This window comes from Melanerpes formicivorus, unplaced genomic scaffold (genome assembly GCF_026170545.1).
Source record: "Melanerpes formicivorus ecotype bairdi unplaced genomic scaffold, bMelFor1.0.p_v2 SCAF_4, whole genome shotgun sequence".
Lineage (NCBI taxonomy): Eukaryota > Metazoa > Chordata > Aves > Piciformes > Picidae > Melanerpes > Melanerpes formicivorus.
Genome location: NW_027142356.1, coordinates 25499940 through 25519052, shown reverse-complemented (window position 1 = coordinate 25519052; position 19113 = coordinate 25499940). Strand labels below are relative to the sequence as shown.

Here is a 19113-nt window from a genome sequence, read left to right as displayed (position 1 = left end):
GCCCCGTTCCTGGAGACATTCTAAGTCAGGCTTGATGGGGCTCTGAGCAACCTGATCCAGTTGGGGATGTCCCTGTTTATTGCAGGGGTATCGGACAAGAGGACCTCTGGAGGTCCCTTCCTACCCAGCGCATTCTATGATTCTCTTCTACATCCCACAAAAATCTGCAATTCCAGGTTAACAGCCCTGACTCAATACAGAAACCTTCCTGGGAGATAAAATGATCTAAATATTGTGGCTTTGTAAGACATCTTGGAGGAAGAAATAGCTCCCACTGCTTTGTGAAATCATCCAGTTCTGTCAGTGCATTTGCTCTTTCTATTCGGTGGAAAAGCTGTGAGTCAGAAGCCTCCTGATGGAAGAGTTCTCCTCCAGTCCATTGTCATTTCACAAGCCATAGATTTCTCCTCTCTTTTCTGTATCATCAGCAGCATAAATATCCTGATGTTCACTTCATCTCCCACTGAGCTGGAGACACTCAGCCAGTGAGTTAATTCAGCAGCAGCACACCTGAATCTCAACTCTTTTACTCCTGGTATGGATCAGTCCCAATTTCTCCCTTGTGAGAAAAGGCTGAGGGAGCTGGGGCTCTTCAGTTTGGAGCAGAGGAGCCTGAGGGATGACCTCATTCATGTTTATAAAGATGTGAAGAGCAGCATTGGGAGGATGGAGCCAGGCTCTGCTCAATGATGTCCAATCATAGGACAAGGGACAATGGGTGCAAGCTGGAGCAGAGGAGGTTCCACATGAACACAAGGACAAACTTTTGCACTGTGAGGGTGACAGATCCCTGGAGCAGGCTATCCAGAGAGGTTGTGGAGTCTCCTTCTCTGAAGATATTCAAAATCCACCTGGATGTGTTCCTGTGTGACCTGCCCTGGGTGCTCCCACTCTAGCAGGGAGGTTGGGCTGGATGATCTCTGGAGGTCTCTTCCAACCCCTACCATTCTGTGACTCTGTATCTAGAAGGTAGATCTCTTCCTTGCACACCTCTTCCAACAGAAGCATCAAGAGAAGGAAAAAAATAGATGCCATTAAACACTCTTAAGGCATCATGTCTTATTTAACAACTACTTGCAGATTGGCAGGCAGCTGGTAAAATATTGATGGGGCAGATTATAAAAGTGAAGTTGTAAAATGATCCCTATATAGCTTTATAAAATATACAAAGGACAGGTGGGAAGATGAAGAATCCAGCTGGGAAAGAGATGTGGGTTGCCTGGCATGGCAGAAAGCAATTCATGAAGAAAAACCCTTCAGAAAATGAGGCAAAAGAAGCAGCTCACTCCCCATGGACCATGGAGATCTTTGTGGCTGACCCTGTGCCTTGCAGTGCCCTTGGTGGGTGGGGTGTGGTCTCTTGGCCGCACAAGGCATCCCCAAAACCCACAGAGTGCCCAAGGGAAGGAGTTTCCATCTCCCTAATTGAGGCCACCACTCTGGTCACAACCTAGGCAGGACACAGTCAGGGGACTTACAACACAAGAGAGACATGGACCTGCTGGAGTGGGTCCAGAGGAGGCCACAAAGATGATCAGGGGGCTGGAAAGCCTATCCTATGAAGACAGGCTGAAGGAAGTGGGGCTGTTCAGCCTGGAGAAGAGAAGGCTCCAGGGAGACCTTAGATCTTCTGTTTGCTCTCCAAACCTTATAACCTAGAGAAAGAGATCAAAAGAGCTGTAAAAGTTCTTGAGATGAGAAGCTAAGATCTCCAGCTCAGTAAGAGATACACTAGACAGCTGGCCCCAGGGGAAGCAGGGCAGGCTTCCTTCCAAGGGTTGCAGGCTCACTGTCTTCTCAGATGCTTTCCCAGTCCCTTGCTGTCCCACTCCACATGGTGTGACCTTGCCTTTGACCTCTGATGAATTTGGACACCTTACAAAGGAAGTTTCCCAGTTCCATTGGAGGTATTTTTAGCCTTTAGTCTTCCCCTGCCTTGGCTCTGCATGACTCCCTGCTTTCCTAAACTACCTCCAGAACAATTAAAAATAATTTAAACAAGAAAGCACTTCCCCCTCCTGCAGGAAGCTCCCCCTGAAGTGATCTCCATAAATCTCTCTAAAGAGCTTGTCATGCCTTCCCACAGCACAGCTGATGGTGGCCATGCTTCAAAGTCACTTTTCTCACATCCCCCTCCCTGCTTGCTGCCCCATTTGTCTCTCACAGCTCAGGAGGACACTTGCAGAGGGTGTTTGCCAGATCAGCCAAGTTTACCCTACACACCTCTCACTTCTGTAGCCATCCAGTGCATCCCTTGTGTCCTCTGAGAAGCATTTTCTATTGTGGCCACTCTCTGGTTGGGAGCCTGGCTGAGGATATTTGAAGAGTGACTCCCAGTAAGGGATTGCTTGTGCACTGGTGGCACAGGCAGAACAGAAGCACCAGGAAGCTTTCTTTTAGTGCACTCATTGATGAACTGATGGCTCACATACCTGAAGAACATCCTGCAGCCCAACACTTTGCTTTTAAGCACTCTTACGTCACCAAAATGGAGATAATCAAGGTGAGGCTGGACAAGGCTCTGTGCAACCTGATCTCCTGCTGACTGCAGAGGGTTGCACTGGATGACCTTTGGAGGTCCCTTCCAACCGAAACCATTCTAGGATTCTACGAAAATCAATCTTAAAATGCTCCAGCAGGAAGAAAACCAAAAGCCTTCTGCTTTAGGGCCTGGGGGCTTCTATCAGAGCAAAAATCCAGCACTAGAGGACCCCAGAGCGGTCAGTCTTGGTGACTGCTCTTGTCTCACAGCCAGGAACTGCACTGTGGCCCAGCTACCACTATGCAAAGCCTCAGCATCCCCCAGATATCATTGCAGAGGAGTTTCACACCTTGTGCCAGGCTATGCCTCAAAACCTTCCCAGTTTAACAACAACGTCTCAGTGCTCCGAGAGTCTCAAGCAGCCATCTGAACAGGGTGGTGATTTCATAAGTCTCCTAGGAGCCCTAGGAAGATCTCTGTCTGCACATATTACAGATGAACCACCTTCCCTTCCAGCAGCAACTCAGCTGGTGTTCAGTCAACCCAACAGACCTGAGAATGACCCTTCCTTAGGTTAGTTAGAAAGAGAGGGGAGTACACCAGAGAGCAGTATCTGGTGAGGCAACCCAGGTGGTGGCAGAATAGGGCAGCATGCAGCATGGCTGTACAGCTCTTGAGGCCCACAGAGATATGTCCACTGCTGATGGAGCATATCATTGGCAATCAGCATGGTGTCATTGCCTGGTGTGTCACACATGGGGATGTATGGCGATGACACAGCTCATTTCACTGACATGCAGCTCACATGCCACCAGACACCCTGCCACTCACAGGTCCTTCCTAGGGACAGATGCCCCCTCCCAGCCCCTTTTGGAGACAAGAAACAGAGTCTGATGAGGTGTTCAGCAGGCTTGATGTTTTGACACCATGACATGGCTGGGGTGGTGTCTGCATGGATCACTGCACAGCACGGCAGGGCTGGGTTTTGCCCCTGGGACTCCTGCTTTTGCTGGAGACAAACTCTGCTTTGGGTCATGCTATCTCCCCGTGTTGAGATAGACAAGCTTGGAGGAGAGGTCAATCTCCAAGCCAAGCAAGGGAGGGGGAGGCAGACTGTGCACAGAAAACACGGAGGAAGGACACAAAAGTAGGTGCCAGCACAGGTGGGAACACTGACCATGTAAGGCTCGGATAGGCAACAGCACGCAGAGAAGAAGAAACCCACCCACAGCCATGATCGCAGCAACTGAAAAGTAGAACAAAAAGGCCCAGGATAAGGAATAATCCCACTGCCCTGGCAAGGTGCAAGCACATTTCAACATTTTTATATCCACTTCTTCCTTCTTACTTATTTCTTACTCCTAAAGCCAGGTTGGCTGAGGCCTTGAGCACCTGGTGGAAGGTGTCCCTGCCCATGGCAGGGAGGTTAGAACCAGATGATCTTCAAGGTCCCTTCCAACCCAAACCATTCTGTGATTCTATGAATCTACTGCAATTATTTTCTTGTACCTTAACACCCTGAGCTGCAAGAATTTCATGGCATGTGCTACCTTTGGAGATGTTCAAGGCCAGGTTGGATGAGACGTTGAGCAGCCTGGTCCAGTGGAAGGTGTCCATGGCAGGACGGTTAGAACTAGATGATCTTCCAACCTAAACCTTCCTATGAATCTATAAATAAGCACCCTGGGGAGAGCATACAGATCCTGGTCTTGCAAAGCAATCAACCATGTTGCACCAGGGGAGATTTAGGTTGGACATTAGAAGAAACTTCTCAACTGAAAGGGCTCTCAACAGGGAGGTGGTTGAATCCCCATCCCTTGAGGAGTTTCAGAGTTGCAGAGATGTGGTGCTGAGGGCCATGGTTTAGCAGCAGCTTTGGCAGAGTTTGATAACAGTTTGTGTGTGGTACAGTTACGATTTCCTTTCAATCAAAATAAAAGCACTGGCTGAAGGCAAGCCAGGCCTTTGCAGACCCTTGTGCATGTATCCAACTCCCCCATCTGTTTCTGGGTCTCCTTGCATCAGTGAAGCCCTGCACATTCACTGCACATCTGCAGAAGCAGGACTTTAGGAGTCATGGGAGAATATTCAGCCTAAATGAACTCAAAATGTGGCACTGAGTGTCTGCACAGCTCAATGGTGAAGGCTGCAGAGGTTTGAAATGAGGGAAGAGCAGATTTAGATTGGATGTTAGGAAGATGATCTGCACCATGAGGATGCTGGGACACTGCAACAGGTTTCCCAGGGAGGTGCTTGAGGCCCCATCCCTGGAGATAATCATCATCAGGCTCTGAGCAACCTGATCCAGTGGAGGATGTCCCTGCTGACTGAAGGGGACTTGGACTGGATGAGCTTTGGAGGCCCCTTCCAACCCAACCTATTCTATGATTAGTCTAATCAGGGACGGGGTTCACCTGCAAGCTGTCTGTACCTCAGTAACCACCCTTCCTCCTTGTCAGAGAACTTACATGGACAATTTTAACGTTATCAAATCTGCAGCTTAAGTCACCCTGAAAAAGAACACAGTGCAGAAGAAACAACAGGGAAGAACTTCAGGACCATCTAGAAGGGGCCCAACAATGCAGACATACTCCAGTCAAAGTCAGCTTCAGATCTCACTCATCATTTCTTCTCAGATCATCATAGCCTGTCATCCTTACCAACAAAAATAATAATAGAACAGCCTATTTAGAGAAAATTAACATTCTGCAACTGCACTGCCTGAAATTCTTGATGTGAAATAACTTCAGGCATGCAATGATCTCCAGAATTACAGCTTGGATTATGTTCTTACTTAAATTAGAACCCATGAAGAATGTCTCCATAAGCTCCTTTCCCACCAGCAAAACAACTTGCTAACACTTGCTAAACACGGATGCCAATTTTTCTTTATGTTCTTTTAACATAATTAACAATGTTTTGTGTTTTCATCATGTCCCATTTGGTGCAGTCCAACTGAAGCAGCTCAGTCTTCACTAAGCCTCTGCTTTACTCCCCAGAGCTCAGTGCTAGGGCCAGTTCTCTTTCGGGTCTTTAGCAATGCTCTGGGTGAGGGGATTGAGGCACCCTCAGTGAGTTTGCAGGTGACACTAAGCTGGGTGGCTGTGTCGATCTGCTGGAGGGTAGGAAGGCTCTGCAGAGGGATCTGGACAGGCTGGATCAATGGAACAAGGCCACTAGGATGAGATCAAACAAGACCAAGTGCTGGGTCATGCACATGGGTTACAACAACCCCATGAATGATCAGACTTGGGACAGAGCAGCTGCAAAGCTGCTCAGTAATGGAGGACCTGGAGGACTTTCAGCAGCTGGCTAAAGATGAGCCAGGGTGTGCCCAGGTGGCCAAGAAGAACAGGAATATTCTGGCCTGGATCAGTGGTGCCCCTGCACTCAGCACTGGTGAGGCCATGCCTTGAGTCCTGAGTTCAGCTTTGGGCTCCTCACTACAAGAAGGACATTGAGGGACTGGAGCAGGTCCAGAGAAGGGCAATGAAGCTGGTGAAAGGTCTGGAGAACAGGGCTGGTGAGGAACTGGGGGTCTTTAGTATGGAGAAGAGGAGCCTGAGGGTAGAGGGCAATGAGGTCTCCAACTTCCTAAGAGGAGGTTGGAGTGTTAGGAGAGGAAATGGCCTCACGTTGCACTAGGAGAGGTTTAGATTGGCTGTGAGAAGAAGCCTCTTAAGTGAAAACGTTCTCAAAGACTGGAACAGGCTGTCCAGAGAGGTGATTGAATCACCATCCCTTGAGATGTTTCAATGAGGCAGAGATGTAGTGCTGAGGGCCATGGTTTAGCATCAGACCTGGCAGAACTGCAGAATGGTTGGACTGGATGATCTCAAAGCTCTTTCCCAAATAAAATGACTCTATAATTCCAGCCATTCAATTTAACCTTGGAGGTCCAAACCCCAAAAGCACAGAAAGGGAACCCAAGCATTATAGATTTGGGAAGAATTTTCCCATTTTGGGGGTTTACACTTGCAGGATTTGTGTGCAGGGAACTGTTACATCTCCAGAAGATCCCTGTTGCTCCAAGTGCTCTGCTTACATTTTAGCTCTGAGGCCCTTTTCCCCAAGAAATTTCCTAACAGTTGTTGCCACCAGACCTTCCTACATTGCCCATCATGCATAGCAAAGGCTTTGGAAACAGCAGGTCAATTAACCTGACACCAAACCACTTCCTTACAATAAATAGAGCTTCTTGTTTTCTACAGCAGAGTCTTTAAGCACCTCACCAGCAACTGGTCTGCTTCAAGATCAAATCAGTTCCCTGCATAGAATCACAGAATTTTTTGGGTTAGAAAAGACTTCTAAGATCATCAAGGCCAACCATCAACCCAACACCACCATGGCCATTAAACCATGTCCCAAAGTGCCATGCCCACAAAGTTTCTCGAACACCCTCAGGGATGGTCACTCGAGCACCTCCCTGGGCAGCCTGTTCCAATGCCTGACCACTCTTGCAGCAAAGGAATTTTTCTTAATCTCCAACCTAACCCTCCCCTGGCACAATGTCAGGCCATTTCCACTCCTTCTATCACCTAATACTAGAGAGACCAATCCCCATCTCACTGCAACCTCCTTTCAAGGACTTGTAGAGAGCAATGATGTTGCCTCTCAGATCTTGCTTGCTCCCTTGATAGTGCAAATGAAATCTGCCCCAATGCAGCCATGCCCTTGCATGCCCATCACATAATGCTGTTCAAAATACCCCAAGCTGGAACATTAGGGGAAATTCAAAGCTCTTAGAAACAAACTTAACTGAATCAGCAGACAACCATATTCACTTTCCAGTCCCAGGAACACTTGGAGAGAGAAAGGAATGGAATACTTGGTCTGAACACTTAGGACAAAGGAATATTCAGCACTGCTTCTTAAAAGGATGGCTTGATTAGGCAGGTAAACCTCAGAACATCAGAGAATGGCAGGGGTTGGAAGGGACCTCTGGAGATCACCCAGTCTAATCCTTGCCACCAAAGCAGGGCAGGTCACACAGGGATGCATCCAGTCTTGAAAGCGTCCAGAGAAGGAGACTCCACAATCTCTCTGGACAGCCTGCTTCAGGGCTCCAGCACCCTCACTGTAAAGAAGTTTCTCCTGATCTGGAGGTGGAACCTCCTTTGCCCCTTGTCCTATCACATTAAAAAGAGCCTGGCCCCTTCTTCTCGGCACCCACCCTTCAGATGTTTGTAAACGTTGAGCAGATCCCCTCTCAGCCTTCTCTTCTCCCAGCTAAACAGTCCCAGGTCTCTCAGTCTTTCTCCACAGGAGAGATGTTCAAGAACATCTTTCAAGCCAAGCTGGCTTGAAATGAGATGTGAGTTCTGCTTTGAGCCCTGGCTCAAAGAAAGCCCACCTGAACATAGTCCTCTGCAACCTGATTTAGGCATACCTCTGTCGGACTAGATGATCTCCAGAGGTCCTTTCTAACCCCTGCCATTCTGTGATTCAGTGAAAGGGCTGCAGACGGCCAGAGGCAATGCAGAGGAGCTTGGATCTTCAGCAGCATCTCCTGGACCTTCCTGTCTGCTGGCAGTGCCCTGCTTCTTAGCTAGACCAACTCCACTGCTTTTGGTTATCTCAGGGACACAAATCCAGCACTCCTCCAGTTGTGGCAGAGGTGACCCCCACAATGTCTCTGTGGTTTCCAAACCCAAATATATGGAGAGCAAAGTTCAATACAGCTTGGCTAGAAGGCCTTACCAACACCTTTGGCATGGGTTCAAACCCTACAGGCTCTTAATGAAATGTATATCTCTATGATGGGCCCCAACAACTGTGCCTGCAATCAAGGTAATTAATTGACCACAAGCCTGCAGATGACCCAGAGAGCATTTGGAATTCAACTCCATTTCTGGTGGCTAGATGGATCTTGGAAGAGGCTCTGCCAAATATAGCTGTGGCTTTTAAGAGTTTTCTCTTGAAGCCTTCTGGAGTCTTGATAAATGAAAGGCTCGTTTGCTGCTTTTAATAAGCTGCTCTAATGGGATGTTCTTCAGAGGCTTGCAATTACAGGCTGAAATACTTGAGGGTGCCTGGGAAGATGTTTCTAATCCTTCACACAGCCTTGTGTGATGGCAACAGTTGCTTCCTTCATCTCCAGGTCGGGAGGCCAGCACTACACTAAGCATTTTGTAAGTCAACAGGCTTCCTACAGACATCAGAGCAGCAGCACTCCACACTGTGAACTGCTAGCAGTGAGTTCCTTCTTTGCCCAGAAATTTATAATAAGTAAGGAGTTACCTGCTCTAGCTGAGGAGCTACACCTATGTCAGGCAGTACAGCATCTCCCTGTGCTGCTGGAAAAGAACTGGGCATGCAGAAGCCCAAGCAGACCTTATAGAATCACAGAATGGTTTGGGTTGGAAGGGACCTCCAAAGGTCATCCAGTCCAACCTCCCTGCAGTCCACAGGGACATCCTCCACTAGATCAGGTTGCTCAGAGCCTTGTCCAGCATGACTTTGAATATCTCCAGGAATGGGACCTCAGCTCCCTCTTTGTTCAACCTGTTGCAGTGTTCCAGCACCCTCATGGTGCACAACTTGTTCCTAACATCCTACCTAGATCTGCTCTTCTCTCATTTCAAACCATTGCCCCCATCCTATAATTGCAGGCCTTTGGAAACAGTCCCTCTGCAGCCTTTTACCCTTCAGGTACTGGAAGGCCTCTCTTGGGTTATCTATAAAAGCCCTAAGAGGAGGGAGAGCAATGCTTCCAGGGACACTAACTGCACTGGGAATGAGCTCTGAGGTCATACCTTGCTATGTCTAAGCTGTAAGTGTAGCAGTGTAGCTAACACTGCTGGCTGGGAAAAGGAGCCCTGAAGGAACAGAGAGGCTGTTAGCAGAGAGGAGGTCACAGCAACCTTGACCCAAACTCAGAACAGGACCAGACCCTGCCTGCTCTTGGCAGCTGGTAATTTGGACTTGGCTTGGCTACTCATGGGGAATATTTGGCAGCGGGGCAACATCATAAAGTGGCTCTAAATCATGGGAGACAATGTCCTGTAGGAAGAAGGAAGAGCAGGCAAGAGCACAGAGATAAAAATCCTTTAAAAAGCAACAACACAAACCAGTGACTCAGGCTAGAAAAATGCTCTATGAAAAATGTTATCTCCAAGCTGTCTTCCGTTTCCTACGGAAATATCCCCAGAAGCCTGCTTTGTAAAGCCCTGACACATCTTGGAACAGAGCATGAGAGGGAGCTGGTGGAAAAAATTCATTCATTTTAACCTTTCACATCATAGCAGGTTGCAAACACTGGCTCAGGACCTAGGCTGTACACCACTTTCTGCTCCCTTTTTAACATGATGCAATTCTTCGCGGGCAGAAAGTAGCTCTCTGCCACCACAGGGGCTGGCAGTTAAAAGTCTAAAGCAGCTAAGGTCAGGGATGGATACCCTGGTGCAGAAGCATCTAATTGCCACCACCCAGGTGGCAAGGTTTGTCTTTGGTTTGTCTTTTGAAGGCTCCTTCCTTGCCAGAAAAGAGACTTTCTATGTAAGCATGACACAGGGCAAGGGGCAGTGTTTTGTTGCTTCATAACTTGGTTGTCTTTTTTTTCCCCCTCTATCAAAAGCTCCCTCTGGTTCTTTGGAAGATCACTTGAGATGGAAAGGTCATCCATCTGATGATGGGTAGCTGGCCATAAATGCAGATGCTCAGTACACTTTCTAGTTATTTTGAGCATCTTCTGCAAACGTGGACAGCATTGACGTAGCAGCATCCTCATTTGACTCTTTTGGAAGCCCAGGGCTTTGGTTTAGTGCTAATGCTCCAGGGAATGGAGAAACCTGAAGTTTCTTAACACTCACCCTAAGGCCATCCCTGCATCAGAATTTCAAACAGGGCTTGGGTTGAAGGACAAAAGAGGGAGACCTGCTCTTGAGCAGTGGGTCTTCTTTCCAGGCTGGTGCAAACATGGCTTCCTACCTCCGTTTGCAGGATGCCATAGGATAACTGCAGCACATCATTGCTACTTGCAAGACTAAGGTACCTGGCATTGTCCAGCCTGGAGAGGAGCAGGATCTGGGGAGACCTTAGAGCAGCCTTCCAGTAACTGAAGGGAGCTGGGGAGGGACTTTTGACAAGGGCTTGTAGTCATATGGTTGGGGAAATGGCTTTGAGCTGGAAAAGGGCAGATTGAGACTGGAGATTAGGAAGAACTTCTTGAAAGTGAGAGTGGTGAGACACTGGAACAGGTTGCCCAGGTTGTGGATGCCCCCTCCCTGGAGGTGTTCAAGGCCTTGAGCAACCTGCATTAGTGGGAGGTATCCCTGCCCATGGCAAGGGTTTGGAACCAGATGATCTTTAAAGTCCCTTCTGACCCAACCCATCCCATGATTCTATGGTTGTTTGGCACAGACTCCACAAAGGTCTGTCAGGGTTTTAGATCAATATATCCTTCAATCAGGAGCAGTGATGCTAAGTGGCAGTGAGCTGATCTAAGTTGGAGGTGTCCCTGCTGTGTGCAGGGGGGGATTGGACAAAATGACCTTTGAGGGGCTCTTCCAGCCCAGTACAATCTGTGACTGTGAATTGAAGCACTGCTGGGAAAGCAAAATTTCCAGCCTTGCTTTATCTGTTGAAGGCATCGCGCTTGCAGGAAGAACACATACCCCTAACAACATACAGAGAGTGACAACTCCCTGCTCTTTAATTCAGTGCTTGCAGCTGGTTTAATAATAGATTTTCAGTCCACTTCTCTCTTTTATTTTTTTTCTCTGTTGATTTAGTGACCCCCTTTGATTTGCAGTCCTGATGGTTATATTATTAATATTGCCCTTGCTGCAAAGAGGGAGGGAACTTTAAAAAGCCATCAGCTATTTTGCCTGGCATCCATGACCTTGTTCAGAGGACACTCTTCAGAGGAAGAGTTTTCTGGAGCATCTGCAAGTAAATCAGCTCTGCAGCACAGCTTAATTGTTTAGGGCAAAGCCTGCTTGTTTTGAAATTCCCAGGAACTTCCAGCTTCAGACAGAAAGCACACTGCCACAGATGGACGCTGGTGTGTGGAAATGCCACTGTGACTACTGCTCAGTTGACCTTTGCTTGAGGGCCAGCTGCCAACGGGAGATGCCAATCTGTTACTTGCAGAGAAAACTGCAGAGATGCTTGAAAGCAAAAAAAAAAAAAAAAGGGGGGAATAAAAAAAAAAAAGGAAAAGGCCTGGAAACTTTGGCCTCCAGGGACCTAGTGGAAAATAGAAAGCCTGCAGAGCCCAGGAAAATTCCCAGTCCCATGAGCACAAGAGGACATCCCCCTCTCACTGCAGGGCTGCTCGCAAGCTCCTGCTTGCCTTAGCCTGGCACTTGGCAGGAGAGCCACAAAGAAATGCCATACAGCATCCTAGTGAGCAATATCATCATTCTGAGATGGCCAGGGCTTCCCAGGGAGCCTGGAAACAGCACAGAGCCAACAGCAAGAAGCCTGTCTGCAGGAGCTGGCCACGATACATCCTTCCTGTCATGGTTGGATTCAATGGTCTTAAAGCAGCCCACAACACAAGAGAGACATGGACCTGCTGGAGTTGGTCCAGATGAGGCCATGAAGATGATCAGAGAACTAGAGCAGCTCTCCTATGGGGACAGGCTGAAAGAGATGGGGCTGTTCCACCTATGCAAGAAAAGGCTCTAGGGAGACCTTAGAGCTGCATTTCAATATCTGAAGGGGACCTACAAGAAGTCTGGGAGGGACTGTTTAGAAGGGCCTGTGGGATTTAGGTTGGAGATCAGGAGGAAGTTCTGCATGATGAGAGTGGTGAAACACTAGAAGAGACTGCCCAGGGATGTGGTTGAGGCCCCATCCCTGGAGACATTCAAGATCAGCCTTGATGTGTCCCTGGGCAGCCTGCTCTAGTTGGAGGTGTCCCTGCTGCCTGCAGGGGGGTTGGACAGGATGATCTTTGAGGTCCCTTCTAATCAGATGCAATCTGTGACTCCCTGAATTTGTCTTTTCCATCCAAAACTAGTCAGAGCAAGAGTAAAAGGGCTTTTCTCCTTAGCTGTGCTGCCAGGCAGTACATGCTCCCCTGCCCTAGCAGAAAGACAGAGTCTGGGCTTTGCATGGCTTACTTGGTATGTAAAGCAGTGGTGGTTCCAGCTGGAGCAACTCCTGCAGCTCAAAATGTCTGATTTTCTGATAGCAAGAATGGAGAAGCATTAGGAAAGGAAATATAACCCCCTGGAACAACATTAACTGCTCCAAAGATGGAGGAAAGCATCTTCCAGGAGCAGGCTAACAGCTTCAGAAAGGGATTATCCCACAACTTGGAATGTGTTTATCACCCCTGCAGTGTCACAGCAGGAGGCTCACTCCAGGAATTGTCTCAAAATCATATCCAAGGCAAAATAGTGAGTGACAAATTTCAGCATCATCTCTGCTTCTTCCCAACAGGAGCTATTTTTTTTTTTTTTTTGCTTTGTTTAATTTCAAATTGGCTGTCAGCTTTCCAGGCTTCTGGGATTTATTTTACTCTTCTCAGGAGTCACTCAGCACATTAGACAGGCTTAAAATTCAGAGGGCGTCAAAGCCACCTAGAAGCTTTGTGGTTTTGATGACAATCCCTTAATGATGGACCACACCTCAGCACTGGCATCTTTTCTACCACCTCCATCCAATTGAGGGTCTTGGCTCTTACCAGTTTAGGAGAAGGGTTGAAAAGATAAAAATGGACCAAGAGCTCAGCTCCCTGAGCTTGTCCCTTTCTGTACATCCACCATGGAGAAGCTCCTGGGACTAGATGATCTCCAGAGGTCCTTCCAACCCTTAGCAGTCTGTGATTCTGTAACCTGCAGCTGCCCTGGTCTTCACACAGAGAGGTGTGATCAGAGCGGCAGCAGAGGTGGCAACAAAGCTCTGGCCAAAGGAGACAAGGGCTTTTATAAACACACCAAAAGACAGAGCCAAGAGGAAGCACATCCTGGAAAGCCTATTAGGGCAAAGGACAGAAGGGCATAACTAATGAGAACTGCTGACAAATGGCTCAGGCTTTGCAACTACTTGCTTTGGCCAGAGAGGGATATACGTCCCTTTACCAGTGATTCAACATCATCCCCTACTCCCCCAGAATCCTCCTTGCAGAGGTGCCAGGTTACATCCATAGGTTCTCTACAGCCACACATGCATCCATACAAGTGTGCACCCAGGTTGGTGGGGGGCCAAGCTCCACATCCGCCTGCTCTGCGCAGGAAGGCTTTGACTCAACACCTTCAGCCTTTAAGCAGACTTGAACTCCTGCCTGCAGCACTCAGAGCCAAGTCTTCTCAGCTACAGCTTTCCTGTAGCCCCTGGTGTGAATGGCCCACAGCCATTCAACCTGACCACACCACTGCATGCTTCTCCTGCATTTATTTTTCCATTTTTCAGCCAAACAAGTCACTCAAAGCAGATGACAGGAGCTCCAACAGCTGAGCTAGAAGAGACAGCCAGTCTCAGACCCTGAGTAGTGCTGAACCTGGCAGCACACTTACCTTTTAAGACAACAAATAACTGTGCCACTCCATGGATGCCTTATGTCTGGGGATGGAGCTGCTCAGCTCTGTGTTTGCAGGTTGGTAGCCTACCTCCTCTGGGAAATAAGACCCTCAGCCAATATGTTCACTATCAGTGCAGTTCCTCAAGCCCCTCAGCCAATATGTTCAGTATCAGTGCAGTTCCTCAAGCCCCTCAGCCAATATGTTCAGTATCAGCAGAGTTCCTCAAGCCCCTCAGCCAATATGCTCAGTATCAGCACAGTTTCTCAAGCCCCTCAGCCAATATGCTCAGTATCAGCACAGTTCCTCAAGCCCCTCAGCCAGTATGCTCAGTATCAGCACAGTTCCTCAGCCAGTAACTACCTGTGACACTTACAATACCCTGTCATTCACAGCCACCTTGCTAGACATGAGTTTAAGAGTGACCTGCATCATGAAAGGAGCAGTGAGCTGATGGGGACCTCAGGAGGATAAATGTTTATTCTGCACTGACAACAAATTCAGCCTGATCAACTGATGCCCCTCACATTGCTTTGCACAAGGGATGCTGCATCGTTTGACTACTGCTATTAAAAATAGTAGATGAAAAAAAAAGGCACTTTGTGTGCTGGCTGCTACCCAAATCCAGTGCTGCAGGGTAAAGTGATCTTGATCCAAGGCAGATATTCCCCCATTACCACAATCCCTTGTTCTCCACCAACTTCCATCAGCTTCCATTAAGAGTTGTCAAAGATGCTACAGCCCAGGCTTTCATCACTTGCCTATGTTTAAGCACATGAGAAGTCCATGGGATTGCTTGATGGTTTGAAGCTGAGAGTCTCCCTCCATGGTGGGAACTCACTAGCATGTGGGGAAGACATTAGTCTCCTACACATGAAAAATGAAATCCAGACTTGACCAAAACTTGGAATGTTTTTAGCCATTCTGGGTTTCTTCTCCTTGTCTTTCCAACTGTTTTCCTGAAGTCAGGTTTCCTCTGAGAGAAAAGGCTGTTGTGAGCAGTGAGTGCAAAGATATGGGCTGCTGGATATTTCAGCCTGGAGAAGAAAAGGCTTCAGTGAGACCTTAGAGCAGCCTTCTAGTACCTGAAGGGGCTACAGGAGAGCTGGGGAGGGACTTTTGAGAAAGGCTTGCAGTGATAGGACAAGAAGGAATGGATTTGAGCTTGAGCAAGGGAGGTTTAGACAGGGGATAAGGAAGAAGCTCTTGACAGTGAGGGTGGTAAGACACTAGAACAGGTTGCCCAGGGAGGTTGTGGATATCCCCTCCCTGGAGGTGTTGTAGGCCAGGTTGGGTGAGGCCTTGAGCACCCTGGTCTACTGGGAGGTGTCCCTGCCCATGACAGTGTGGTTAAAACTGGATGATCTTTAAGATCCTTTCCAACCCAATCCATTTTCTGAATCCTCTGTGATTTTTTCCCTGCAATACCACATTCTGCTGATTTTCTTTAAAGGAAAGTGTGAAAATACCCCTGTGAGAAGCAGGTTGAATCAGCAGGGTCAGTCCATACAGAGCTGTAAACCATCAGGAAGTGAACTACACCTGGGAGCAAGCCTCTGCCATTCCTGCCTGTCCAGACAGATCAATCAGCCCATAGCTTCCTCCACAGGCTGCTTTGGCCTCAGTCATGTTCATCAGCTGGTCATCAGAGGAAAGTTCTGGCAGAAGTTGGAGAAGTATAAACACACATCTGCTCCTCTTACCTGCCACTGAGGAGGAAGCCAAGCACCACCGCCAGCAGAATGACTCCCACTGTTACAGACACAACAATTATGGGGATCTGGCTCTGGTCACTGGATGCAGCCACTGCTGAGATGAGGAACAGAAAAATGCAGATTAAAACAAGAAGCAGCACTCACAGGAGTCTTTTGAGTGAGGCTGCCAGAGAGGTTTCAAGCCTTACCAGCCGGTCGTTCCTTTGACAGTTTGTGCTTTCCCCACTTTGCTGTCTGCTTCCAGTTTGGAAAGGAAATGAGTGGAAAGAAACCAAGAACACAGGCAAAATCCAGCCCCAAACCCAACGAAATCCCATCTCACCACTGAATTCAGAAGCCAAAACACTGCAGCCTCTTGAGTTTGCAAAGCCAGGTTTATCACCCTCTGCTCAGCCCTAGTTAGACCACAGCTGGAAGGCAGTTGGAGTAGATGATCTCTGAGGTCCCTTCCAATCTAAGCCATTCTATGATTCTATGGAATATTGTGTCCAGCTCAGGGCTCCCCGATTCAAGACGGACAGGGAACTATTGGAGACAGTTCAATGGAGGCTGTGAGGATGATGAAAGGACTGCAACATCTGTCTGAGGAGGAAAGGCTGAGAGACCTGAAGCTGTTAAGCCTGGAGAAGAGAAGACTGAGGTGATCTGATAGGTGCCTACAAATACCTGAAGTGTGGCTGTCAGGAGGATGGAGCCAGTCTGCTCTCCATGATACTCAGTGATAGGACAAAGGGCAATGGACATAAACTCAACCACAGGAAATTCTACCTCAACATGAGGAGAATCTTCTTTGATGGGAGGGTTCTGGAGCCCTGGAGCAGGCTGCCCAGAGAGGTTGTGGAGTCTCCTTCTGTGGAGACTTTCGGACTCATCTGGATGTATTCCTGTGTGATCTGCCCTGAGCAATCCTGCTTTGCAAGGGGGGGTTGGATTGGATGATCTCCAGACCTCCATCCATACTATGGTACTATAAACATTTAAACCTAATTCCTTGTGATACCTGTACAGCATGGCCAGAAGGTAACTTCTGCAAAACAGGAATATGATAAGACACCTACACTGGTTGGTCTTTGCATGGGTCAGGGAAGCAGAATTCTCCTAGCCCATGCCTTGCAAAAAGCCCTTCTGCCAAAAGAACAGGAGACAAGCCCTGTGATAACCATGCTAGCAGAAAGGTGATGAAAGCTGTTTGAGAACTGGGTTTTGGCAGTGAGCAGGTGAATAAGCTCCTGCAGCCTGCAAAATGGAGATGCTAACACCACTTGTTTTGGCTGCTTTGCACTGGATAGGGAAGGAGCCCATCTCGCCCCAAGGCTTTTTCACAGAATCCAGGTTGTAAGGGACCCCAAGGACTATCTGGTCCAACCTTTCTGGGTTACAGTAGAATTGAAATGAGCTGACCCAGCACTCTGTCTTCAAACTATCCAACAGAGGAGAATCCACCACTTCCCCTGGGAGATGATTCCAATGTCCAACTGTTCCCATGGAAAAACATTTTCTTCTGGAGTCCAATGGGAATCTCCCCAGCAGTAACCCCCATCACCCCCTGTCTTCTCCATGGGACTCCTTGTAAAAAGGGCATCTCCATCCTCCTGGCAGCCACCCTTTATGTCTTGGTCCATGGTGATAAGGTCTCCCCTCTGTCTTCTCTTCTCCAGGCTGAACAAACCCAGCTCTCAGCCAGGCCTCTGATCATTCTCTTGGGCCTTCTCTGGACACTTTCCAGCCTCTCCACATCTTTTTGTTTTTTACAGCAGGGACCAAAACTGCAGGCAGTGCTTCAGGTGTGATCTGGCCAGCACTAAGCAGAGTGGGACAAAGACTTCTTTATCCCTGCTGGGGATGCCCTTGTTGATGCAAAACACCCTTTTGGCTTTCTTTGCCCTGCAAAGACCCCACCAAGACCCCAACATCTTTTCATATGTAGGGTTCCCCAAGTCAGAAATGAGGCCTCTTTCCCTTGCCCTTTCCTCTGCCAGCTTGTTTAGTTGGGTGCATTATTCCTAATCTCCAGCGGGGCAGGGGACAAATCTGGCTCCCTCCCTGCAACAGCTTCTCCCTGGCATAGGTGCTGACGCTCCATGGGTTAAAGCCTACAGCTCCTGCCCTTGTGCCAGCTCTGGATGAAGCTCCATCCATCCCAGGGAGCAGGCGGAATCGATTGCAGGCTGAAGAAGCCTTTAGCCAAACGACTGAAGTAAAAATGGGTCCTTAGCAGAGGATTAATTTTATGGAGGCTATAAAATAATGGAATATAGCCCCATATTAATTGTTTAAAAGAAATAAAGACCAAAAGGTATGGCATTAAACATTGATCTGTGCTGCACTTCAAGTAGCTCTTTGTACAGGAGCTCTGTAGCCTGCACCACCATTTCAGCTTTAAATATTTAATGTTTAACTTCTCCAAACCCAGTGCCAGCATCCAGAGATATTTTTTTTTTATTAACCTCATGGATTTATGGAAGCTCTTCAAGATGATGCTTGATTGCTGTCTTGAAGCAGTAATTACAAACAAAAACATTTAAAGGAGAACTCTATGCTGTGACTGGTGGGTTGGGAGGTGTGTTTTTTTACAGACTAAGGGATGGTGAATTGAGATAAATCTTGGTGTGATCCATGGCAGCTAAATAGCCTAAACTTGTGAGCCAGGCTGGGACCTTGGTGCCATTACAAAGGTATGGAATGACAGGACATGGGGTGATGGCTTCAAACTGGAAGAAGCTGGATGTAGATTAGACATTAGGAAGAAATTCTTCCCCATGAGGGTGGTGAGGAACAGGCTGCCCAGAGAAGTTGCGGAGCATTCAAGCCTAGAAGTACTGAGTCCCAGGTTGGATGGGGCCTGGAGCTACCTGGTCTAATAGGACATGCCCCAGCCTATGGCGGGGGTTGGAACAAGATGATGTTAAAGGTCCCTTCCAACCCATTCTATGTGTCTATGATTTAAGGCAGTAAGGGACCTGAATTACCTGTCCTCAACTTAGAGATGTTTCCCCTCATGCTTAGCTGATCAGCTGCATTAGTTCACCAATTCAAGATGAAAACAAGGCCTTGTAGAGCTAGGACAAGAGAGAGTGCATTGAAGATGGAAAAGGGGAGATTCAGACTGGAGATTAGGAAGAAACTCTTTTCAGTGATGGTGGTGAGACACTGAAACAGGCTGCCCAGGAAGGCTGTGGATGCCCCCTCCCTTGAGGTGTTCAAGGCCAGGCTGGATGAGGGCTTGAACAACCTGGTCTAGTGGAAAGCGCCCATGCCCATGACAGGGGGGTTGGAACTGGGTGATCTTTAAGGTCCCTTCTAACCCAACCCAATCTCTGATTCCATGAAAACCATCTTTTGGCAAGGTTAATTTGATTAAGGCTGGAAAAATTCAGTGGCACTGAAAAATGCAGTCCTGCCTACACTGTGATGCTTTGCACAACTGCAGAAGCAGGATGTGAAA

General features: G+C 48.1%; 1 protein-coding gene across 8 annotated transcripts in view; it reads right to left on the bottom strand.

Moving 5' to 3' along the window:
- The window catches only part of EPHA5 (EPH receptor A5), a 210182-nt gene that overhangs the window by 40248 nt on the left and 150821 nt on the right, over window positions 1-19113 (bottom strand). For 4 of the 8 annotated variants that reach the window (XM_068137385.1, XM_068137381.1, XM_068137386.1 and 1 more), the window contains 2 exons: window positions 15657-15762; window positions 3660-3728 (listed from right to left, as the gene is read on the bottom strand). In XM_068137385.1, the coding sequence (XP_067993486.1) occupies window positions 3660-3728; window positions 15657-15762 (175 nt within the window). The remainder of the gene's footprint in view (window positions 1-3659; window positions 3729-15656; window positions 15763-19113) is intronic. The other 4 variants (XM_068137384.1, XM_068137388.1, XM_068137382.1 and 1 more) reach the window with 3 other exon arrangements.